Below are 21,096 nucleotides of genomic sequence, written 5' to 3'. Positions count from 1 at the left end.
CCAGCCCGCGGGCCCACGGCCGCTACGGCAGAAACCCCCTCTCCTCCTCCAGGGAGACGCTAAAACCTCAGCCACTCTTCTCTCCTCCTGGCACACGTGACGCTCAGCCCCAGGGAACTCCCAGAAGGCGTGGCGGCTCCGTCCGAGCCTCGCCCCGCAGGGCCGGCTCCCGCTGCGCCCTCCCGCTTCCGCCTGCTTTTTCTCCGTCCTGATTCTACACCTGGTGTGAGCCTAATCTCCAGCATTCAGCTCCTCCGGGGAACCGGGCTCCAAGACGGTGCCTTTGGCTGCTGGGGACGCCCCCTCCCCAGCCCGGCACTGTGTGGCCAGCAGGGAGAGGCAGCGCTGACGGCCCTTCCACCAGGAGGGTACAAGACTCTGACACTCCCGCGAGGCGGCTCCCTGCTCCCTGTCCCCCCAAATTCATGACAGCCCTCGAGGGGCCCACACGTGCCAGAGTCGTGCGCAGGATCCCGAGTGTGACGTCAGCCCCAGAGGCGCCTTCAGACACTGGCAGCCCCCCGCTGGCCAGACAGCTCGCGTGAGATCCTGGGCCGGCCCCACCCAGCTAAGCCACTCCCACATTCCTGAGACCACCGAGACACACAGGAAAAGAGACACGTGTGGTCTCGAGCGCCGGGGGCTCATCTATCCCACAGCCAGATACGGAACGTGCTCCCTTCTGTGCCGTCGGTGCGGCCTGCCGGCCTGGCACCCCCCAGGTGGAGCAGCCCCCACCCGCGGGCCAGCGCCTGGAGCTTACCGTCGCTGTAGTCAGTAGGGGAGTAAGAGCCCAGGAACAGGGACGCGGCAAAGCTGCTGACCAGAGAAATCCTCTGTGAGAGAAAAGAGACGGCTCCTTCCACATTCCCGAGCTGCTGTCCACTTCTGCACGCACACACACTCATGCACACACACGCATACCCACATGCATGTGCACACACATACAGACATGCAATGCACACATGCGTGCAGACATGCACACACATGTATACACACATGCACAAACACCAGCACACATGCAACACACATGCATGCATGAACACACAACACATGCACACATGCAGACATACACACATATACACGCATGCATATGCAAACACAAGCACACACATACGGACATGCAATGCACATGTGCACACAAGCATGCACACTACACACATGTGCACGCATAATACATGCACATGTGCGTACAGACACGCACACATGTACACACCTGCATATGCACAAACACCAGCACACATATACTGACATGCAATGCACACATATGAACACACGTGTGCACATACACACGTGTGCACGTATGCACAGACGCACAAACATCAACACAATACAGACATGCAATGCACACACATGAACACACACATGCATGCACAACACATGCACACATGCACACAGACATGCATGCACACGCACACATGTATGCACACACATAAATGTACACATAACATGTGCTCTCACACATGCACACATGCATAGACATGCACACACATGCACACACATGCATATGCACAAATACCAGCATACACATACAGACATGCGATGCACACACATGAACACACACGTGCACACACAACACATGCACACAGAATGCACACGCACACATGTATGCACACACACAAATGTACACATAACATGTGCTCTCACACATGCACACACACGAGCTTTAAGTCAGACCAAGTGTGTGTGCTCATGCACACGCAAGCTGGGCAACAGGCACAAGCAGACAGCACCCCAGAAGAGCCGCTGGAACGGCGAGCCCAGGGCGCACGCGCTCCCAGCAGCTCCGCCGGCCCTGACGCTGCCGAGACAGAAAACAAGGCCCCAGGAAGAAACCACGCGGGAGCCGATTCCGCTCCTCATTCCACACGCTGGGGCCGGCGTGCCCCGCCTTCCTTCCTCCGCTCCTGCGGGCCTCCTCTACAGCCACAGGGAAGTGCACACGTGGCCCGGGACTCGGGGAGCTCAGGCCGGGTGCAAGTAAAAGGCGCCCCTCCGAGCACGGCGCCCAGCAGGCTGAGGGCCCACGCTCCCCTGAGCGACGCGGGTCCCAGGCCAGCGGACACGAGGCTGTCCCCTCCCCGCCCCATAAGGCCAGCTGTGTTGCACACACAGAACTGGGGAGGGTCCCCCCTCCACGGCCAAAGGCCCGCACTCGACTAACGCCGCACCTGGAACCACTGACTGGACACTTCTGGAGGCTCACGTCCGGGTTTCAGAACGCACTCTGGGCCGCGGGCGTCGGCACGGCCGCTAAGCGGCTGCTTCGGTCGCCCACGTCCCAGTCAGAATCCCCGTATCTGAGTCTCGGCTCCACTTCAATGCAGCTTCCTGCTAACGCACCCTGAGATAGCAGGTGACAGCTGGAGTGCCTGGAGCCCTGTCACCCACGAGGGAGACCCAGGCTGATCCCAGGCTCAGCCCTGACTGTTGCGGGCATTCAGGTAATAAACAAGCGTATGGAAGACCTCTCTCTCTGCCTCTCAAATAAACAAATAAAAGCTACAGGTCAAAATAGAAACCACGTATCTTACTCTTTTGAAAGGCACTGTTTTGGGATTTATCTATCTGAAAGGCAGAGTTACAGAGAGAGAGGGAGAGACACAGAGAATCTTCCATCCACTGGTTCTGTCCCCAGATGGCTGCACTGACCAGGGCTGGGCCAGGCCAAAGCCAGGAGCCAGGAGCTTCTGCCAGGTCTCCTACGTGGGTGGCAGGGGCCAAGCACTTGGGTCACCCTCCATTGCTTTCCCAGGCCATTAGCAGAGAGCTGGATAGGAAGTGGACTCGAACCAGCACCCACAGGGAAGGCTCCACCCGCCACGCCACAATGCCGGCCCCAGCACTTTGACGTGAGCTGCTCATTTCCTGCTAAGGTGGAAACCAGCAGCCGGGGCGGAGCCGTCTCCCTGTCTCGGTGCTCGGTTTCGGCAAAGGTGCGGCTGGCAGCGAAGCTGCGATCTTGTGACGCTGAGTCTGGTGGAAGGGCTGCGCCCGGGGCCCCGCAGTGCAGGCCTACACACTCCCCAAGGAGCCACGGACGCCGTGCCCACCTGCTGCCAGTGGCCACCCCGCGCTAGCCAGGAAGGCGGCAGAGGACAGAGCCCGAGGGACACCCAGACCTCTCCTCTCGGTGGCCTCAGGAAGACCGAGGACCCCTGACCTCAGCCCTGCCGGCCTCGAGGGCTCCTGACCTCTCTTTCCCACCAGTCTGCTTTTCCTCCCCTCTGTTGCAAGAGCCCGACCATGGGAAGGAGGAGAGCTGGAGGCCTGCCCACGCGTGCTTCTCGCCGCGCACAGCAGACAGGTGCACGCGAGAGGCGAGCACGAAGCAGCAGCCCTTCCCTGACTTTCGATCCCCCCCCCACACGCGGTCTCAACCCACCTCGGTCTGCGCGTAGGCCTCGGGGTTCTGCTGGTGAATCTTGGCGATCTGGTTTCCCGTGAAACGCTGGAAAAGGACGGCGAAGCCTCAGACAGCCCGGCCGCGGCGGGGGAGCTGCGGGGACGCCGCCACGCACACGCCCCCAGCACCCACGGTCACGCGGCCTTGGCCGGGAGTCCTTGCACGGCTCTTGGCGCTGTGAGGGCCGCCCACCTCAGCCCTCTCACTTCAGATGCCTGTGGGGGGAGCGGCTGTCTCCCCAAACCCCCTGCTCTGGGCTGGCCTAGCACAGCCAGTCCTGGCCCCCCCACACACACACACCAGGCCCACGGCTGAAGCCAGCAGGAAAGAGGCACCATCTTGTGGCTTTGCCAGGCACCACAGCGGAGTGTCCCACGCACACACATGCACACGCCAGCCCCAGGTTACACACACGAGCCAGCTCAGCACTCGCACGCAGCAGGCACAAGCCGTGTGCACACCGATCCACGTGACCCCCCCCCCAGCTGTCCAGACCCCGGGGGACAAGCAGCCCCACCCCCCGCCCATCAGGTGCTGCCCACCTCATAGGCACGGGACCCCGTGAGGCGGCTGAGGGCCCGGGGCCCGCCCACGGCGGCCTCCAGCTGGCGGCACTGGGCGGAGGTGCTGGAGTCCATCCACACCGGGCAGTCGCTGACGGAGAAGCACGCCTGGGGAGAAGCATGGCACTGGCCAGGCTCTGCCGCCCTGAGCCCCGGGCGAGCCCCGGGCAGCCTTCATTGCACAAAACCCCAGGCGGGCCCACGGGGCTGGGGACCCAGCTCCCTGGTCTGCGGAGTTCCTGGACGCGCACCCCAGGGCCCGGTACCTGCAGCTGCTCGTGCAGCGGGAGGGCTGGCGACAGGCTGGTCAGCACGCGGCCGGCCCCGCGCTTCCAGTACACGCTTCCGTGTTGCTGCCAGGGGAGAAGAGGCGCAGGTTCCCGCGGCCGCCCCCAGGCCTGCTCCTGCGTCCTCAGAGCTCCTGCCCTCGGAGACGCCGCCTGCGCCTCCACACGGAGGCACGGCTCGCTCCTGCCGCCCGCAGCCGCAGGAAGCACTCAAGAGCTACGGGCGGAGCGCGAGGCTTCCGTGGAACCGGACCTAGATGCGCTGCTCATCCTAAGGCCGTGGGGCAGCCTGGACAACTCCAAGTCTCGGCTGGAAGCCGCCCTCCTTCGCTCTGTGGAGCCATGTTCACCCACCTGTCCATCAGGCGACCCCTGTGTGGGGAGCAACTCGGACTAGACTAAGTTACTGGAATTAAGACTTATTCTATGCATCTGCTCTCCCACAATATGGCGCTGGGAGAGGAGGAAACAGCTTCTACACAGCTGCCTCCAGTTCAACCAATAAACAGCAGGACCTGCTCCTGATTGGAGGAGAGCAGCGTACTCGGCGTGTGGGTAGCAGAGTTGGGATTGGTGGAAGAGGACTATAAAGGAGGAGAGAGACAACATGCACCAGGAACATCTATCTGAAGGAACACCTGTGCAGCCCCCGAGAGAGCCGGCTGGTGGTGTGCTGCTCCCCTGCGGAAGTGGGGAATGTGGCAGGGGGAACCGCCCTTCCACGGAGGTGGAAGGGTCGGTAGCCAACCCGGGAAGAACCAGCAGCAAACCCGGGGAGGGCCGAGCAGACAAAAGAACAGCTCAGGGTCCTGTGTCGTTCCTCCATGAAGAGGGGGAGCGACACCCCTGGCCAGGAAGTACCGCCTCTCACCGTGATGTGGGGGCGGAGCCTCGTAAACACTTCCGGCTTTTCCAGCCTATAAAAGGCTAGTGCACGGTCTCGCCTCTACTGGGCTGAGGGCGGGCACGGCAGGGTGTGGTCATTCCCTTTCCCTGGCCCCGTTCTCCCGGAATGGAGCCCTAATGAGCCTGTGTGTTTCCCTCACTTTGTAAATGAAGTTTGTCGCACTGCACGCCGCGTCTGGGCCTGGATTTGGAAATCTCTAAGAGCCTGGAAGATGATTCAGGCCCAACCTCGCCCACAACACTACTACCTGACATTCATTCGTTCCCTCCTGTACACCATTCATTCAGTAAATATGTATGGAGCACCTGGATCACCAGACATGGCACATGCACACGTTGGTGCTGTGGTGTAGTGGGTAAAGCAGCCACCTGCAGTGCCGGCATCCCATGTGGGCGCTGGTTCTAGTCCCGGCTACTCCTCTTCCCACCCAGCTCTCTGCTGTGGTCTGGGAAAGCAGTAGAGGATGGTCCAAGTCCTTGGGTCCCTGCACCCGTGTGGAGACCTGGAAGAAGCTCCTGGCTCCTGGCTTTGGATCGGCACAGCTCCGGCTGTTGCAGCCATCTGGGGAGTGAACCAGCGGATGGAAGACCTCTCTCTCTCTCTCTCTCTCTACCCCTCTGCCTCTCCTCTCTCTGTGTAACTCTGATTTTCAAATAAATAAATATTTTTTTAAAAATGCACGTGGGCAGCCGGCACCGTGGCTCACTAGGCTAATCCTCCGCCTAGCGGCGCTGGCACACCGGGTTCTAGTCCCGGTCGGGGCACCGGATTCTGTCCCGGTTGCCCCTCTTCCAGGCCAGCTCTCTGCTGTGGCCAGGGAGTGCGGCCACTGGAGGGTGAACCAACGGCAAAAGGAAGACCTTTCTCTCTGTCTCTCTCTCTCACTGTCCACTCTGCCTGTCCAAAAAAAAAAAAAAAAATGCACGTGGGCCAGCACTACGGCTCACTAGGCTAATCCTCCGCCTAGCGGCGCCTGCACACCGGGTTCTAGTCCCGGTCGGGGCGCCGGATTCTGTCCCGGTTGCTCCTCTTCCAGGCCAGCTCTCTGCTGTGGCCCGGGAGTGCAGTGGAGGATGGCCCAAGTCCTTGGGCCCTGCACCCCATGGGAGACCAGGAGAAGCACCTGGCTCCTGGCTTCAGATCAGCGCAGTGCACCGGCCGCAGCAGCCATTGGGGGGTGAACCAACGGCAAAAGGAAGACCTTTCTCTCTGTCTCTCTCTCTCTCTCTCACTGTCCACTCTGCCTGTCAATAAATAAATAAATAAATAAGTGCACGTGGAGGCTCAGCGTGTGACTGCTACACCCAGCATTGTCTATGGTCCTATTACAACTCAAACTACCTCCAGCCCTGGTATCATTGAAGAGCAATTGTACAGCCCCCAGACAGTCTTAGCAAATCCATTATAAATTCCCTTCTTCCTCCTCCGGGCACCTCTATTCACTCCCTCAACGGCGTCCAGGTCCCTGCACCGCTTCATCGGCAGAGTGTCCCAGAGCCTCGCAGGCAGGCGAGCGCACACCTCCCAGGCCTGTGCCTTCCCTCCCGGGGCACCCTCACCAGCCAGCCGCCCTCGCGGGGTGGAAGCGGCAGCTGCATACGAACCTGGCCTGCCCCGGACAAGGCGACGACCTGAGAGAAGTCGAAGCCCGAAGCCTTCATCTTCTCCAAGAGGACATCCAGGGCCTGAGGGGCAGAGCAGAAGCCACTGTGACCGCACGGAACTGAGCTGGGCCGACCCCAGGCCTCGGGGCTGGGGGGCCAGGACAGCAGGGTGGGGTGGGGGGCTCTGTCCCAGCAGGTGCAGAAGGCCCTGGTGGCTCGGGATCGGCATCAATTATACAACAAGGTGCATTAGGCCTACGGTGTCTTCAATACGTGGAATAGACACACCAGTCCTGAATCCTGGTTCTGCAGTTTGTGACTTCCAAGCACTAAGGAGGACAAACGCGAGACGGCGCACGTTTTGGTGGCTTTCGCGTGCATCTTCAGCCCACCACGTTCATGATCTGACTTTGCTGCGACAGAGACGGGCAGCGCGGAGAGGAGGGCTCCCGGCCTCGCCGCCCTGTGCCCAGGAGCCCATGGCAGAAGGGGCCTGGCAGACATGGCGACCATCTGTCCAAGCCTCCACCGCACCCTCCACTGTCCGGGGAAACTGTCATTTTAGCAAGACCCCAGGGAGCGGCTGGACCGTGGTACCCAGCAGAGCAGGAATTAAGAGATTCACGCCAGAGGGCAGAGACGTCGCTGCAGCTGCCGCCAGACCCCACCGTGCTCAGACTGTGCTACGAGGCCTCCTCCAGCCCTGGGAGTTTCATGCCTGGGCCTCGCTTGCTAAGCTTCGGGGAGGGCGTGGGGCCCAGTGCAGCAGGGACGGCAACGCTGGCAGCAGGTCCAGTCTTGGAGGCTTCTCCGAATCAGAAGTCTCCCGGGCCTCAACCCCGAGGCCGGCTCTCTCCCCGCTGCTGGCCTCTCCGATGTCCGCGACTTCATCCCTGGGGCCTCTGGCCTCTAGCCCCACCCTCCCCCCACAGCCCTGCGGCCTGGCTCAGGTGTCTGAGGTCCACCCCAGGAGGTGTGCCTGGCGAAATCTGTCCCTGACTCCAAGCTCCAGCATGATCAGGCTGATAATACAAGTGGTTTCTAAGGGGAACAACCCAGGAGAGGGACCGGTGAGCGGGTCCTGGAGGACGGACATGACTTTCAGGAGCGCTGCCTTTGGCTGGCACCACTTCCAGGGGCTCCGGTCCCCCGAGCGGCTGGGACAGCCCCGCCGTGTCATGCCTGTGTGCTCTCCGCTTCCTGGCCCTGAGACTCCACAGGGGCTGGTGTGGCCACAGGCATCTTCCTTTCTGGTTGGTCCTAGGCAGGTAGGCCTGGCCTTGGCCTGCCCTTGGCCCGGCCGCTCAGGCTGTAAGGCACCACCGTGCGTGGCCCTGCCACGGGAACGGAGGGGTCTTGAGGGCTGAGCTCTAAGACCTCAGGAGCTGTGCTTTCAACTCAGGGAGGCCTCAGAGCCCAGCTGCAGAGGGAGACCGGGAAAGGCCTTGGCACTTTTATTATTATTATTATTATTATTATTATTATTATTGTCATCACCCAGAAGGCAGAGAGAGAGAGGTTGGTTCACACCCCAGATGTCCATGACAGCCAGAGCTGGACCAGGTGGAAGCCAGGAGCCCAGAGCTCCAACTGGGCCTCCCGCACAGGCAGTGGGGTCCAGGCACTGGAGCACCTGGGAGGGAGCTGATCTTCGAGGCCCCCTCTCTCTCACTCAGCCCCCCAGGGTGGGCAATAGCAGGAAGCTGGAATTGGGAGCGGGGCTGGACTCAACCTAAGCACTCCAACACGGGACAACGGTGTCTTAACCCCCGTGCCAAGTGCCCACTGCCTGGTGGTATTTCAGAGGTGGGACTCGGGGGACTCCGGGCTGGGGGTACTGACGGCAGCTTCGGCTGAGCCAGCCCCAGCCACCAGATGGACTTGGCTACCCCACGAGGTCCTGGGCTCAGCTGCTGCTCTCAGATCCTAGCAGGCTGCTGAGACAGGCTGGGGACAGAACAGGTGAGGCGGGGCTGGGCTTACCTGCACCCACATGAGGACTGGAGAAGTGACCGTCAGCCCATCCTTGTGCACGTGAACACCGCCCTGCGTCCTGCAAGGGGAGCGAGGGGCAGTCAGCAAGCAGAACCCGCAGCAGGGGCGGCGGGACAGGAAGGCTCCAGTGAAGGCGGCCTCCCTGCAGCCGCCGGGGGCTGCGAGGGCAGAGGTGTGAGTGCTGCCAAGGCACAGGGGCCCACACAGGACCTGCAGTGGCAGCTCCCAGGACACACCCCTGATGAGGTCTCCCAGCGTCAGGGGCTCCCCGGGGGAGGCGGGCAGTGTCACTTGGTGCAGTGGCCAGAAGAAGGAGGGGTGTGGAGGCCGGCCCTGCGGCACAGCGGGTTAAGCCTCTCCCTGCTGGGCCGGCAAACCATATGGGTGCTGGTTAGAGTCCTGGCTGCTCCACGTGCACTCCAGCTCCCTGCTAACGCGCCTGGGAACGCAGCAGGAAGCAGCTCCCTGCACCCAAGCGGGAGCCCCAGATGGAGTTCCAGGCTCCTGGCTTTGGCCTGCCCAGCTCTGCCCACTGCAGTCATCTGGGGAATGAACCAGCTGATCTTCAAAGATCTAACTCAGCCTTTGAAATGAATAAAAATGAATCTTTTTAAATGATTTATTTATTTATTTGAAAGGCAAAGATACAGAGACAGGAGAGAGAGGCAGAATCTTCCAACCACTGGTTCACTTCCCAAATGGCTGCAACAGCCAAGGGCAGGGCCAGGCTGAGCCAGGAGGCTGGAACTACATCCGGGTCTCCCAAGTGGCTGTCAGGGGCCCAGGCACTTGGGCCATCTTCCGCTGATTTTCCAGGCCATTAGCAGGGAGCTGGATGGGAAGCGGAGCAGCCGGGACTCCAACTAGGGCTCAAAAGGGATGCCAGCGTCCCAGGTGGTGGCTTAACCTGTTGCACCACAACACAGGCCGCAGCAGCCTCTTGGGATAACTGGAGCCCACCAGGTGTCCCTGAACAAGGGAACAGATGGACTGTGGTGGAAACACCTGTGACAGTACCAAGGTGCAGCGACAAAACAGGAGCCTCGGACACACTCTCAAAGGACGGTGCTGAGGCAGCCACACACACAGCACAGGTCGCGTGTCTCCACTCCCAGAAACAAAGTGCAGATTCACGCGCAGCGGCTGCCAAGCCCAGCGGGACTCCTGCCTGAGCCGTTGCTGCCACTTCTGAGGCTCTGCGCTGGCAGGAAGCTGCAGTCAGAAGCCACAGGCAGGCGCTGAGCCCAGGCACTCCCACTTGGGACGTCCTAATGCATCGTAACCACGAGGCTAAGTGCCCACCTTCAAGTCTAAATTGTTAAAGGGCAAATTGCGTGTTATGGGAATTCTATCTCAATAGGGCCTCCTTTATTTTTTATTTTACTTATTCGAAAAGCAGAGATACAGAAAGAAGGAGAGAGGGAAATCTCCCATCTGCTAGTTCAGTCCCCACATGGCTGCAACAGCCAGGGTTGGGCCAGGCCGAAGCCAGGAGCTTCTTCTGGCTCTCCCAGGTGGGTACAGGGGCCCAAGGACTTGGGCCATCTTCCACTGCTTTCCCAGGCCACAGCAGAGAGCTGGATCAGAAGTGGAGCAGCCGGGACTAGAACATGCAGCGTATGGGATGCCAGTGCCGCAGGCACAGGCTTAACCTTCGATGCCACAGCGCCAGCCCCAGTAGAGCCTCTTTTAAAAACAGACATTGGGGTGGGCACTTGGCCTAGCAGTTAAGGTGCCCACGACCCACACTGGTTCCGGTATCCAGTCAGGCTGCTGCACCTGCTCCCTCCTAACGCAGACCTGGGAGCAGCAGTGATGGTCACGTGCTGGGTCCTTGCCACCCACATGATCTTCCGTCCTCTGGTCCACTCCCCAGATGGCCGCAATGGCCATGGCTGGGCCAGCTTCATCTGGGTCTCCCACGTGGGTGCAGGGGCCCAAGGACTTTGGGCCATCTCCCACTGCTTTCCCAGGCCATAGCAGAGAGATGGATTGGAAGAGGAGCAGCTGGGACTTGAACTGGCCCCCATATGGGATGCCGGCACTGCAGGGGGCAGCCTCACCTGCTCCCCCACAGTGTTGGCCCCATAATATTCTTTTGTGAGAGTCTTTGGTTCCAGTCTCCTCTACTCAATGGGGAACTCTGGGAGAAGGACCATGCCTTTGTTGGTCCACCCTTAAATCCTAGCACCCAGCACATTGACGGCACAAAGCAGGTCTCAACAGACACTGCGCGCGAGAACAGATGCGGTGGGTGGGTGGGTGTCAGGACGGGTGGATGGAAGGAGTGGGGCAGAAAGTTTTCCAGGTATAGAAGAAAGACAGGGTTGCTGCAGTCCGGCGAAGTCAGAACAGCGTGGTGTGCGAATGCAGGTTCAGGAGAGGAGCCCAACGCCAAGCCCTTGCACACGCGGGCGCCGAGTGCATACCCGAATTCCGGGAGGTCTCTGTCAAAGTGCACGCTGTCCTCGTAGAAGACGGTCAGATCCGAGTCCACAGCCACGACTTTCACCTGGAAGGCAAGTTTGGACGTGGTCTGCCATTCACGCCACCAGGTGGCAGGCTCAGCCTAGGGACCCCTGGAGGCCAGGGGGCAGCGCGTGACCCGGGGAGCCGCTCATCGCAAGGTCAACGTGCTCGGGACTAGCACATGCACCCTGATCTCAAGCAAACTCTGCTCCGCTATCAGCCGAGGCCGAGCTGGGCAGGTAAGCTGGCGCCTGCGCCTGGCCGGGAGCCCTGGGAAAGTCCGGGGCGAGGGGAGGTGACGACCTCTCCGGGGCCACGTGGGCCGGGGAGGCCCGGTCCCGGGCTGTTGCTGCAGCCTGGGCCGCGGTGCGGGAGAGCCACGCACACCTCCACGCTCAGGAGGGAGCCTTCTTCCCCTGGATGGGCGGGGAAGCTTAGGACTGGCCGAGGGTCGGCTCCCTGGACGCGCCAGAGCAGAGGGGTCGATCCTGACTCTGTTTCCCAAGCGCTGCAGGGGAGGCAGCGGGGGCGCCCACGCGCGATCTGCAGGCGCAGCTCGGTTCTGCGGGACCGCGGGCCAGCACACGCGTCCCCCCGCCTCCCGCCCCCGACCCCATGCAGCTGCGGGCCTGCGGACCGAGGGCAGACAATGAGAGGGCGAAGTCCGCGATTCCCAGTCACCGGTGTGCCTGCGCTGTGTCCCCAGGTGTCTGCTCCCGACCCCGCACGCGCTCGGCGCCTCCGGCTCCCGGTCACTCCCGCGCACCTTCCCGCCGGGGACGCCCAGCGCACCCGGGAACGCCAGGGGACCGGCGGGGGGCCGAGGTCACACCCGCAGGCGGGGGCTCCGGCGGGGCGCCCCGGGAAGCCCCGCGCGCCGTGGCTCCGCCCCGCGCTCCCCGCGCCCCGGCGCCGCCCGCTCGCTGGTGCCGCGCAGGCGACGGCTCGGCCACCCGGCCTGCCCGCGCCGCGGCCCGCACGGGTACCTGCTGCGTGCTGAAGTCCCAGCCCAGGCAGCAGCGGCGGGCGCCGGGCCGCGCCATGGCCCTGCTCTGGTGTCCCGGTCCCGGTCTGACCCTGGGCGCGACGGTCGCGGCGCTCCTGCGCTCACAGCCGCCAGGCCCGCCCCCGGCCCGCCCCCGGCCCGCCCCCGGCCCGCCCCCGGCAGGACTCCGACACGGGTCACGCGGCGCCTGGCTCTCGGGCGCCGCCTGCGGGGCGCACCGGCCGGGCCCGCTGCGGCCCCCGCCCCGCCTCGCCTCCCAGCTCCCCGCCGGCCCCCAGTGCTCGCGGCGCGGCCTGGCTTCCCGGGGGACATCAACTGTAGGACGAGTGGCCGCTGCCCGCCCGCTGCTGGCTCTGGTTTGGGTCCGGGGGCCGCTCTCCACCTGTGGCGCTCTGCGGGGCTGTCCAAGCCCCCACAGACCTGCGTTCGGAATCAGAGCCCCGGAGCCTGCGGGGTACCCGCGGGCTGGTGCACAGGGATGAGGACCAGAATCCGACCGCTCCCTCCGTTTCGCGGAGCTCTTCCCTTTGTCCCACCTGGCTGCACCCTTCTCGTCCCCACCCCCAACTCCTGGGCGAGCCCGGCGCACCTCTCACGTCCTTGTGGTGGTCCCCGGCGCACCTCTCACATCCTTGTGGTGGTCCCCTTCCCTCTCTCCTCGCAGAACTTGACCTGCCTGCACGGGGCTCAGATGGGAGCGGCCCCTTGGCCAGAGTCCTCCCCTATACAAGACGTTCACAGCCCTGGGCCGCGGCCTCCCACAGCCGGCTCATGTGCCTGTGGCCTGCAGCCTGCTGTCCTCACTGTGACGTTGGCAGGTGGCTACTATTTGTCTCCATTAAAAAATAAAGAATAAAACCCCTGAGGGGCAGGCGCTGTGGCACAGCAGGTTCGGCCACTGCTCAGGACACACCTGCTTTGAGCCTTGGCTGCTCTGGCTTCTGATCCAGCTCCCTGCTGAGACGCTGGGAGGCAGCGGATGATGGCCCAAGTACGTGAGTCCCTGTCACCTGCGTGGCAGACCCAGATTGAGCTCCTGGCTCCTGGCTTCAGCCGGGCCCAACCCTGGCTTTTGTGGGCGTCTGGGAGTGAACCAGCAAGTGGGAGATCTCTCTGTCTCCCTCTTTCTCTACCTCTTTCTGTAACTCTTTCAAGTAAATGAATCTTTTAAAAATTTCATGCAAACACAGCTGAGAATGGCTCATGGAACACTTTTTTTAGAAAAAAGAGTTTATTTACTTATTTGAGAGGCAGAGTTACAGAGAGAGGGAGAGGGAGAGAGAGAGGTCTTCCATCTGCTGGTTCACTCCCCAAATGGCTGCAATGGCCGGAGCTGGGCCAATCTGAAGCCAGGAGCTTCTTCTGCAACAGGATTCGTGTACAGAAACAAGACACCAAGGCCTTTTAACAGGAAGTAAGGTGAAAATTTTTTATCCAAAAACCTGAGCCCAGGTCAAAAAGGAGTATTTCCTTATATGTGGTTTAAGCCTGTTTGTCTCCCTTTTGTGGCTACATGCATAGATTTGATTGGATATTCTGATGTTACAATGGGGCAGCAGGAGTCGATACAATGCTGCACTGGGTACATAGTTACTGTTGATCCTTTCCACCACACCCTGAGCCCTCTGTGTGCTGTGCTAGCAAGCAGAAGCTGGAGTGGTTACATAGGAGCAGATAGCGACTGTAGTGGGCTTTCACAGGCAGGCAGGTAACAGCCGCATTCTATTCCCAGCACAGATTCCTGCAGTTTCTTCTTCTGACCTTGCAGAGGCTTCCGCAACTTTAATCAAGTCAGTTAGAAACAAGTGTAATAAAAGACAAAGGCCTCGGGGCTGGCGCTGTGGTGCAGCAGGTTAATGCCCTGGCCTAAAGCGCCGGCATCCCATATGGGCGTCAGTTCGGGTCCTGGCTGCTCCTCTTCTGATCCAGCTCTCTGCTATGGCCTGGGAAAGCAGTAGAAGATGGCCCAAGTGCTTGGGACCCTGCACCTGTATGGGAGACCCGGAAGAAGCTCCTGGCTCCTGGATTCGGATCAGCGCAGCCAATTGGGGAGTGAACCATCAGATGGAAGACCTCTCTCTTTGCCTCTCCCCAATCTCTCTCTCTCTCTCTCTCTCTCTTTTTTCTTTGACAGGCAGAGTTAGACAGTGAGAGAGAGAGACAGAGACAAAGGTCTTCCTTTTTCTGTTGGTTCACCCCCCGAAATGGCCGCTACGGCTGGTGCATTGCGCTGATCTGAAGCCAGAAGCCAGGTGCTTCTCCTGGTCTCCCATGGGGTGCAGGGCCCAAGGACTTGGGCCATCCTCCACTGCACTCCCTGGCCACAGCAGAGAGCTGGCCTGCAAGAGGGGCAACCGGGACAGAATCCGGCGCCCCGACTGGGACTAGAACCCGGTGTGCCGGCGCCGCAAGGCGGAGGATTAGCCTAGTGAGACGTGGCGCTGGCCTGCCTCTCCTCTCAATGTGTAACTCTGACTTTCAAATAAATAAAGAAAGAACTTCAAAGCTTAATTGTTTAAAAAAAAAAAAAAAAGACAGGCTCTACCACACTTCCGGCTGAAGCACTTGCGCCATCCTCTGCTGCTTTCCCAGGGGCACTAGCATTAGTGGGGAGTGGATCAGAAGTGGAGCAGCCGGGATCTGAACCAGCCCATAAAGGATGCTGGCGCTGCAGGTGCTGGCATAACCTACTATGCCACAGCGCCCCAACACCATCGAGTCTGACTCCAGAGTCCACGTGCTTAGCAGTGAAATAAGACGATTAGGACGGCATGATTAAGTGGGCAGGCCCCTACTGTATGCCAAGTCCCCTGCAGGCCAAGGCTGATGGCTTTCCCAGGCTGCCCTACAGGGAGGCCTTGCTTTGGGGGGAAGGGGGTGCCTCTCCCTGTAGGCTGTGGCACCATCCCCTGCCAGGGACTCCTCCTCCCTGGCACTATGGCCACTTGCCTGTAGCAGAGCCCATTTGCCTGCTCTGCAACCCCGGGATGGCGAGCAGCATCTTCCTTCCAGGCTGTCTTCCAGGGTGAGGCAGGCGTTCGGGGGACCCAAGATGGGAGACCCAGATGGAGTTCCTGGCTCCTGGCTTTGACCTGGCCCAGCCCCAGACTTTGTAGGCATTTGGGCAGTGAACCAGCAAATGAAAGTTCTCCCTCTCTGTCATTTTGCCTTTCAAATACATAAAATAAATATATTTAAAACAAACAAGCAACTCAAAGTAGATTAAAGACTCCAGTGGAAAATGTGACTCTTTGAAACCACTAGTGGAAAACGTAGAGGGAACACTTTAGTACACTGGAACGTGTGAGACTTTTTTGGACCAGACTTCAAAACACAGAAAACCAAAGCAAAAATAGACAAATGAGATTTTATCAAACCAGAGAGTCAAGGAAGCAATCAACAGGCTGAAGAGACAGCCTACAGAATGGGAGAAAATATTTGCAAGCCAGACATCTGACAAGGGATTGATATCCAGAAAATATAAGGAACTCAGACAACCCAATGGCAAGATCATCAGGGAATGCAAATGAAAACTATGATAAGACAGCACCTCACCCCCAGAAGACAGCTGTTATCAAAATGACAAAAGCTAAGTGTTGTCGAGAATGTGGAGAGAGGGGAACCCTTGCACACAGTTGGTGGGAATACAAATTGCAGCCATCATGGAAGACAGTCTGTGGTTGTGCCAAATTGGAAACACAACTACCCGTTGACCCAGCAATCCCACTCCCGGGCATCCATCCGCAGGAAACGGGAGAGTCTGTTGAAGAGACAGCTGCACCTCCGTGTTCACTGCATCAAAGTCACGCTAACCAGAAGTGGCACAATGGACAATGATGCTGTGGCACATACACACAGCAGAATACCACTGAGCCGTAAGAAAGCGTGGAATCGCGTCATTGCAACAACGTGGGTGGAACAGGAGGTCCCTGTGTTCAGAGACACAGGCCAAGCTCAGAAAACAAGAACCGCAGGAGCTCACACAGACGAGGAGTCCGAAGCCAAGGGGAACTCACGGACGGTAAAAGGACGTGGTGGTTCCCAGAGGCCGAGGAGGGAAGGGAAGAGAGAGGGGCGGGAAGGCTTGGTTAAAATGTGCTAAGTTGGGGTTGGTGCTGTGGCACCCCATGTTAAGCCACTGCTTGCAACACCAGCATCCCATTCGGGCGCTGGTTCGAGTCCCAGCTCCTCCACTTCCAATCCACCTCCCTGCTAATGCACCTAGGAAAGCAGTGGAAGATGGCCCAAGTGCTTGGGCCCCTGCGTCCACGTGGGAGACCTGGAAGAAGCTCTGGCTTCTGGCTTCAGATGGGCCCAGCTGCAGATGCTGTGGCCTCAGGGAGTGAACCAGTGCGTGAAAATCTTTTCTCTTTATCTCACTCTGTGACTCTACCTCTGAATTAAATAGATAAAAAATCTTAAAAACAGAAAACAGCTGGGCATTTGCCTTACAGGTTAGGAGGCACGGAGGTATGCACTCACCCCGTATGGGCGTGTCTGAGTGCAGGTCCCAGCGCTGCTGCCAGTTCCTCGTTCCTGCTACTGTGCACGCTGGGAGGAGGCAGGCAACGGCTCCAACAGCTGGGTCCCTGCTGCCCACGAGGGAGACCTGGACTGAAACCTGGATGCCAGCTTTGGCTTTGGCCGGGGCTACCAGGGCCGTCTGGGGGCCGGCAAGTGCACGGGAGCTCTCTCTGTGTCCGACACTGTTTCTCTGCCTCCCAAATCAGTAAATAGCAAAGGTCATGAAAGCATTTTTAAAAAACAGAGAAGTCAAAGTCATTCACCACAATATTGCGTTTTCCTACACCAGCTTTTTTTTTTCTTTTGTCTCTTTGAAAGGCAAAGTTACAGAGAGGCAGAGAGAGGTCTTCTGTCTGCTGGCTCACCGCCCCCCCGACCCAGGTGAGCTGATTGAAGCCAGGGGCCAGGAGCTTCTTCCAGGTCCCCTACGTGGGTGCAGGGGCCCAAGGACCTGGGCTGTCCTCTACTGCTTTCCCAGGCCACAGCAGAGAGCTGGATCGGAAGGGGAGCAGCCAGGACCTGAACTGGCGCCCACATGGGGCACCGGCGCTGCAGGCGCCCTGCTCGCCACAGTGCCAGGAGCAGCTTTTGAGTGAAGTTGTGAAGTGAGCACAAACATGTGGCCAGCAGCTAAGTCCACACGAGTGAAAGCTGAGTGCTCTTTAGACCATGTGCCTAAGCACCAAAGTCCATCAGACTTCTCTCCAGTTATAAACACAAAAGTCAGCTTTTAAGGATGTTAACCTCAGGTGCACGAGTTATTAATTTGCCCGGAGGCAGGCCTACCGACCTTGAAAAAGGGGCCGTGTGCAGCGTGGGCTGTAGTTCAGAGTGTGTCTTCTCTAACAGCAGCCTCCCTGGGCCTTACCAGGAGTTTTACTACCTCTGAGATAAGACAAGAAATAGCTATTTTTTTTTTTAATTTGACAGGTAGAGTTATAGGCAGTGAGAGAGAGAGACAGAGAGAAAGGTCTTCCTTCCATTGGTTCACCCCCCAAATGGCCGCTACTGCTGGCACACTGCACCAATCCGAAGCCAGGAGCCAGGTGCCTCCTCCTGGTCTCCCATGCGGGTGCAGGGCCCAAGCACTTGGGCCATCCTCCACTGCACTCCCGGGCCACAGCAGAGAGCTGGCCTGGAAGAGGGGCAACCAGGACTAGAACCCGTGCCCATATGGGATGCCAGCGCCACAGGCAGAGGATTAACCAAGTGAGCCTCAGCGCCGGCCCAAGAAATGGCTGTTTTCTAACACAGCCAACGTGAGTGTGTATGCGTAGGAATCTTTCAGCTCAACACACATGCAATGGAATAGAGGCCCTGAATGCTAACTGGCTGGTCTGTTTTGTCCCCAGCTTCTGAGTATTCGGAATTCAGTGATTTTTGTGTTGCAGTAGAAAGGAGAGGAACTAAACCTGCTGATACAGTTCCAGATCTTCATGTAAAATATTTTTCAGGGAAAACTTTTTGTAAAAGATTTATTTATTTATTTGAAAGAGTTACACAGAGAGAGAAGGAGAGGCAGAGAGAGAGAGAGAGAGTCTTCCATCATCTTCCATCCGCTGGTTCTCTCCCCAGATGGCCACAATGGATGGAGCTGCACTGCGCTGCGCTGATCCGAAGCCAGGAGCCAGGAGCTTCTTCTGGGTCTCCCACATGGGCACAGGGGCCCAAGCACTTGGGCCATCCTCTACTGCCTTCCCAGGCCACAGCAGAGAGCGGGATCGGAAGTGGAGCAGCCGGGACTCCTATAGGATGCCAGCACCGCAGGCGGTGGCTTTACTGGCTATACCCCAGCAGCAGCCCCCACAGGCAGCATCGTAACCCTCTATGCCACAACGCCAGCCTCTAAGCAAGTCTAACAGATGAATAAAAATTCCACTGCTTTCCCAGGCCATAAGCAGAGCTGGATCAGAAGAGAAGCAGACGGGACTCCAACTGGCGCCCACATGGGAGAGGCTCAGCCCACTGCACCACAGCACCAGCCCTCACCGCCAGCTTTCATCTACAAGTCTCCCTGTAGCCCCAGGGAGCCCAGGAATCCAGGCAAAGCTGCCCTGCTCCCTGCTCTGTGCGCCCTCCAGCCCTGAACCGACAGCTTTGCCGCACGTTGTGTCAGCGAGCCTGGGTTTCACTGGGGGTCCCACGGCAGTTTTACTGCATCCGTCTCTCGGGCTCTGCCCTTCCTCCTCTCCATGAGGGTCTGAGTACTTCTGCACACAGAAAAGAAAGTATACTCAGGTGTACTCAGGTATAGTCATCCGTGGGAGTGGGATTCGCAGGCTGGCAGTGCTTAGGGGGATTTCTGCTTTGTATGTGCTCTGCGTTGTTGGACTGTGACGTTCTGAACTGAAAGGTTTAAGAACAACAGGATAGCAGGCGGAACCTCACGAGGTTTATGACTTTCAAGTCACCCTCTTACGTGGTTAGCAGGTCAAAGAGGAAGGAAAAGCACACTTGGAAAGCAGGAAAATCAAGCACTCTTCTCAGTACCTCTAGGCTCAGTGGCAATGCAGGTTCCTGAAGCTTTCACTAAAGAGTGAAAATAAATTAACTCCCGATAATGAGTAGAATTGTTTGCCCTATGGTCCAAGTCTACTTTTTTAAAGATTTATTTATTTGAGAGGCACAGTTAGAGAGAGAAGGACAGAGAAAGAGAGAGAGAGAGAGATCTTCCATCCACTGGTTCACTCCCCAGATGGCTGCAATGACCAGTACTGGGCCAGGGTGGGGCCAGGAGCTTCTTCCGGGTCTCCCACGTGGGTGCAGGGGCCCAAGCACTGCCTGTGCTCAGGTGCCGGTATCCTTCTCGCTGTCCCTGGAGCTGCTGTCCTATCAGACACTCCCGGCCGACCAGATGCTGCCCGGGGTGGACATCGTGCGGAGTGCCCGCGGAGAGCGCGAGATGGTGTTCACGCAGAGCCTGCGCCTGGACTACGGCACGCAGAGCGCCCAGGCCAGTGCTGGGCCCCAGGGAGGAAGGCGGGCCGAGGCGGACAAGGGCCCCAGGGCGCACCAGCACTGCCCGGAGCAGTCTCCTGAAAGGGGCCCTCGGGCAGGGAGGAAGCCGGCCTCTGCCTCAGGCTCCCAGGGCCAGGCCTCCCTGGAGGAGGTAACCAGAGCCAGGCCCCTGTTCAGTGGAGGGAGGAGGGAAACCACGGTGTCTGTCAGCCCCAGGGAATGGCAAGATGGGCGGGGACAGTGAGCACTGGAGGCAGCGGCCAGGGACAGCACTCTTGGGGCTCGGAGCACCAGGGCGGCTCACTGGGCCTGGAGTGCCCTGCTCAGCTTAGGGGGAGGGGCGGGGACGAGGCCTAGGGGGGAATCCACTGAGGCTGGAGGCTGGGCAGTGGCCCCTGGGCAGCCGCAGGGACAGGGGTGGGTGGAGCCAAGGAGGGTGTTCCGGTGACGGGGGGTGGGGGGCCAGGAGCAGTGGGTGCTGAGCTGGAAGGGGCAGGTGAAGGGGAAGAGGCTGGCTGGCCAGGCCAGGCCGAGGGCACGGGCTGGATGGCAGTGGGCGGGGGCAGGGACTGCAGGGGCACCACCCTGGCCCAGCCCTGAGCAGAAGCCCAGCTTCTGGCTCCTGGGGCCGCCCCGCTGTCCCCAGAGCAGTAGGCCCCGGGCGGCAGGGTCCCGGCCTAGAGCGGCCAGCCCAGGGCCCCTGCCGAGGTCGAGGCTCTGTCCGCAGGAGGTGCCCCTGCGGGCCGTGGTGGCCGTGCCCGAGCTCCAGCTCTCCAGCAGCTGGGTGGACTTCGGCACGTGCCTTGTGAAGCAGCGGCAGGCGCGCGAGGTCTGCCTGATGAACCTGAGCGGCTGCCAGAGCTACTGGGCCGTGCTGATGGGTACGCGGGGCCGCCGGGCACTCCTGCTGCCCCCCGCCCGCCCCCTGTCCCCGGGGCAAACACCTCCCGGAAGGGGCTGCAAACCCTGTCCCTGCAGGCTGGCTGCCGGGGCTGGGCACCTGCAGCCAGGGCCAATGCCCGGTGACCACAGGGTGGCCCCGCTCAGGGCGGAGCTGTGGCGAGCCCTGGGGCTGGGGGAGGCATTAGGGCTGGCCCCGCGCAAGGCCCACACCGCTGTGCCCCCCTTGCCCTCCGTGCAGGGCAGCAGGAGGCAGCCAAGGACGCAGGAGCCTTCGAGGTGTCCCCGAGCACCGGCGTGCTGGAGGCGCGGCCCCACAACGGGCCCCCGACCTCCGTCAGCCTGCAGCTCCTCTTCACCGCCAGGTGCAGCCTGCTGGCCTCCCCGGGCTGCCCACGGGTGGAGCCGCTGCCCGGCCCCTGCTGACCTCAGGCCCACTGCCCGCAGGAGCTGCGAGCTGTACCAGTGCACGCTGGT

At 60.1% G+C, this 21,096-nt stretch overlaps 1 protein-coding gene and 1 long non-coding RNA gene across 6 annotated transcripts in view; one reads left to right on the top strand and one right to left on the bottom strand.

The window, feature by feature from the left end:
* Positions 1-12,369, bottom strand: part of XYLB (xylulokinase) — a 49,497-nt gene extending 37,128 nt beyond the window's left edge. The window contains exons 1-8 of one of the 5 annotated variants that reach the window (XM_089331369.1): positions 12,218-12,369; positions 11,192-11,274; positions 8,751-8,820; positions 6,768-6,848; positions 4,236-4,322; positions 3,949-4,077; positions 3,386-3,451; positions 764-836 (exon numbers count right to left, since the gene is read on the bottom strand). In XM_089331369.1, the coding sequence (XP_089187495.1) occupies positions 764-836; positions 3,386-3,451; positions 3,949-4,077; positions 4,236-4,322; positions 6,768-6,848; positions 8,751-8,820; positions 11,192-11,274; positions 12,218-12,274 (646 nt within the window). In that variant the 5' untranslated portion in view covers positions 12,275-12,369. The other 4 variants (XM_070073043.2, XM_089331366.1, XM_089331368.1 and 1 more) reach the window with 4 other exon arrangements.
* On the top strand, positions 11,344-19,336 carry LOC149127225 (uncharacterized). Its single transcript, XR_016232952.1, has 2 exons — positions 11,344-11,470; positions 18,337-19,336. It is a non-coding gene; the product is annotated as an uncharacterized LOC149127225 (long non-coding RNA).
* The last annotated feature ends 1,760 nt before the right edge of the window (positions 19,337-21,096 follow it).

This window comes from Oryctolagus cuniculus, chromosome 4 (genome assembly GCF_051225735.1).
Source record: "Oryctolagus cuniculus isolate XC-2025 breed Fujian yellow rabbit chromosome 4, ASM5122573v1, whole genome shotgun sequence".
NCBI classification, from domain to species: Eukaryota; Metazoa; Chordata; class Mammalia; order Lagomorpha; family Leporidae; genus Oryctolagus; species Oryctolagus cuniculus.
This window is presented reverse-complemented; position numbering and strand designations above follow the sequence as displayed.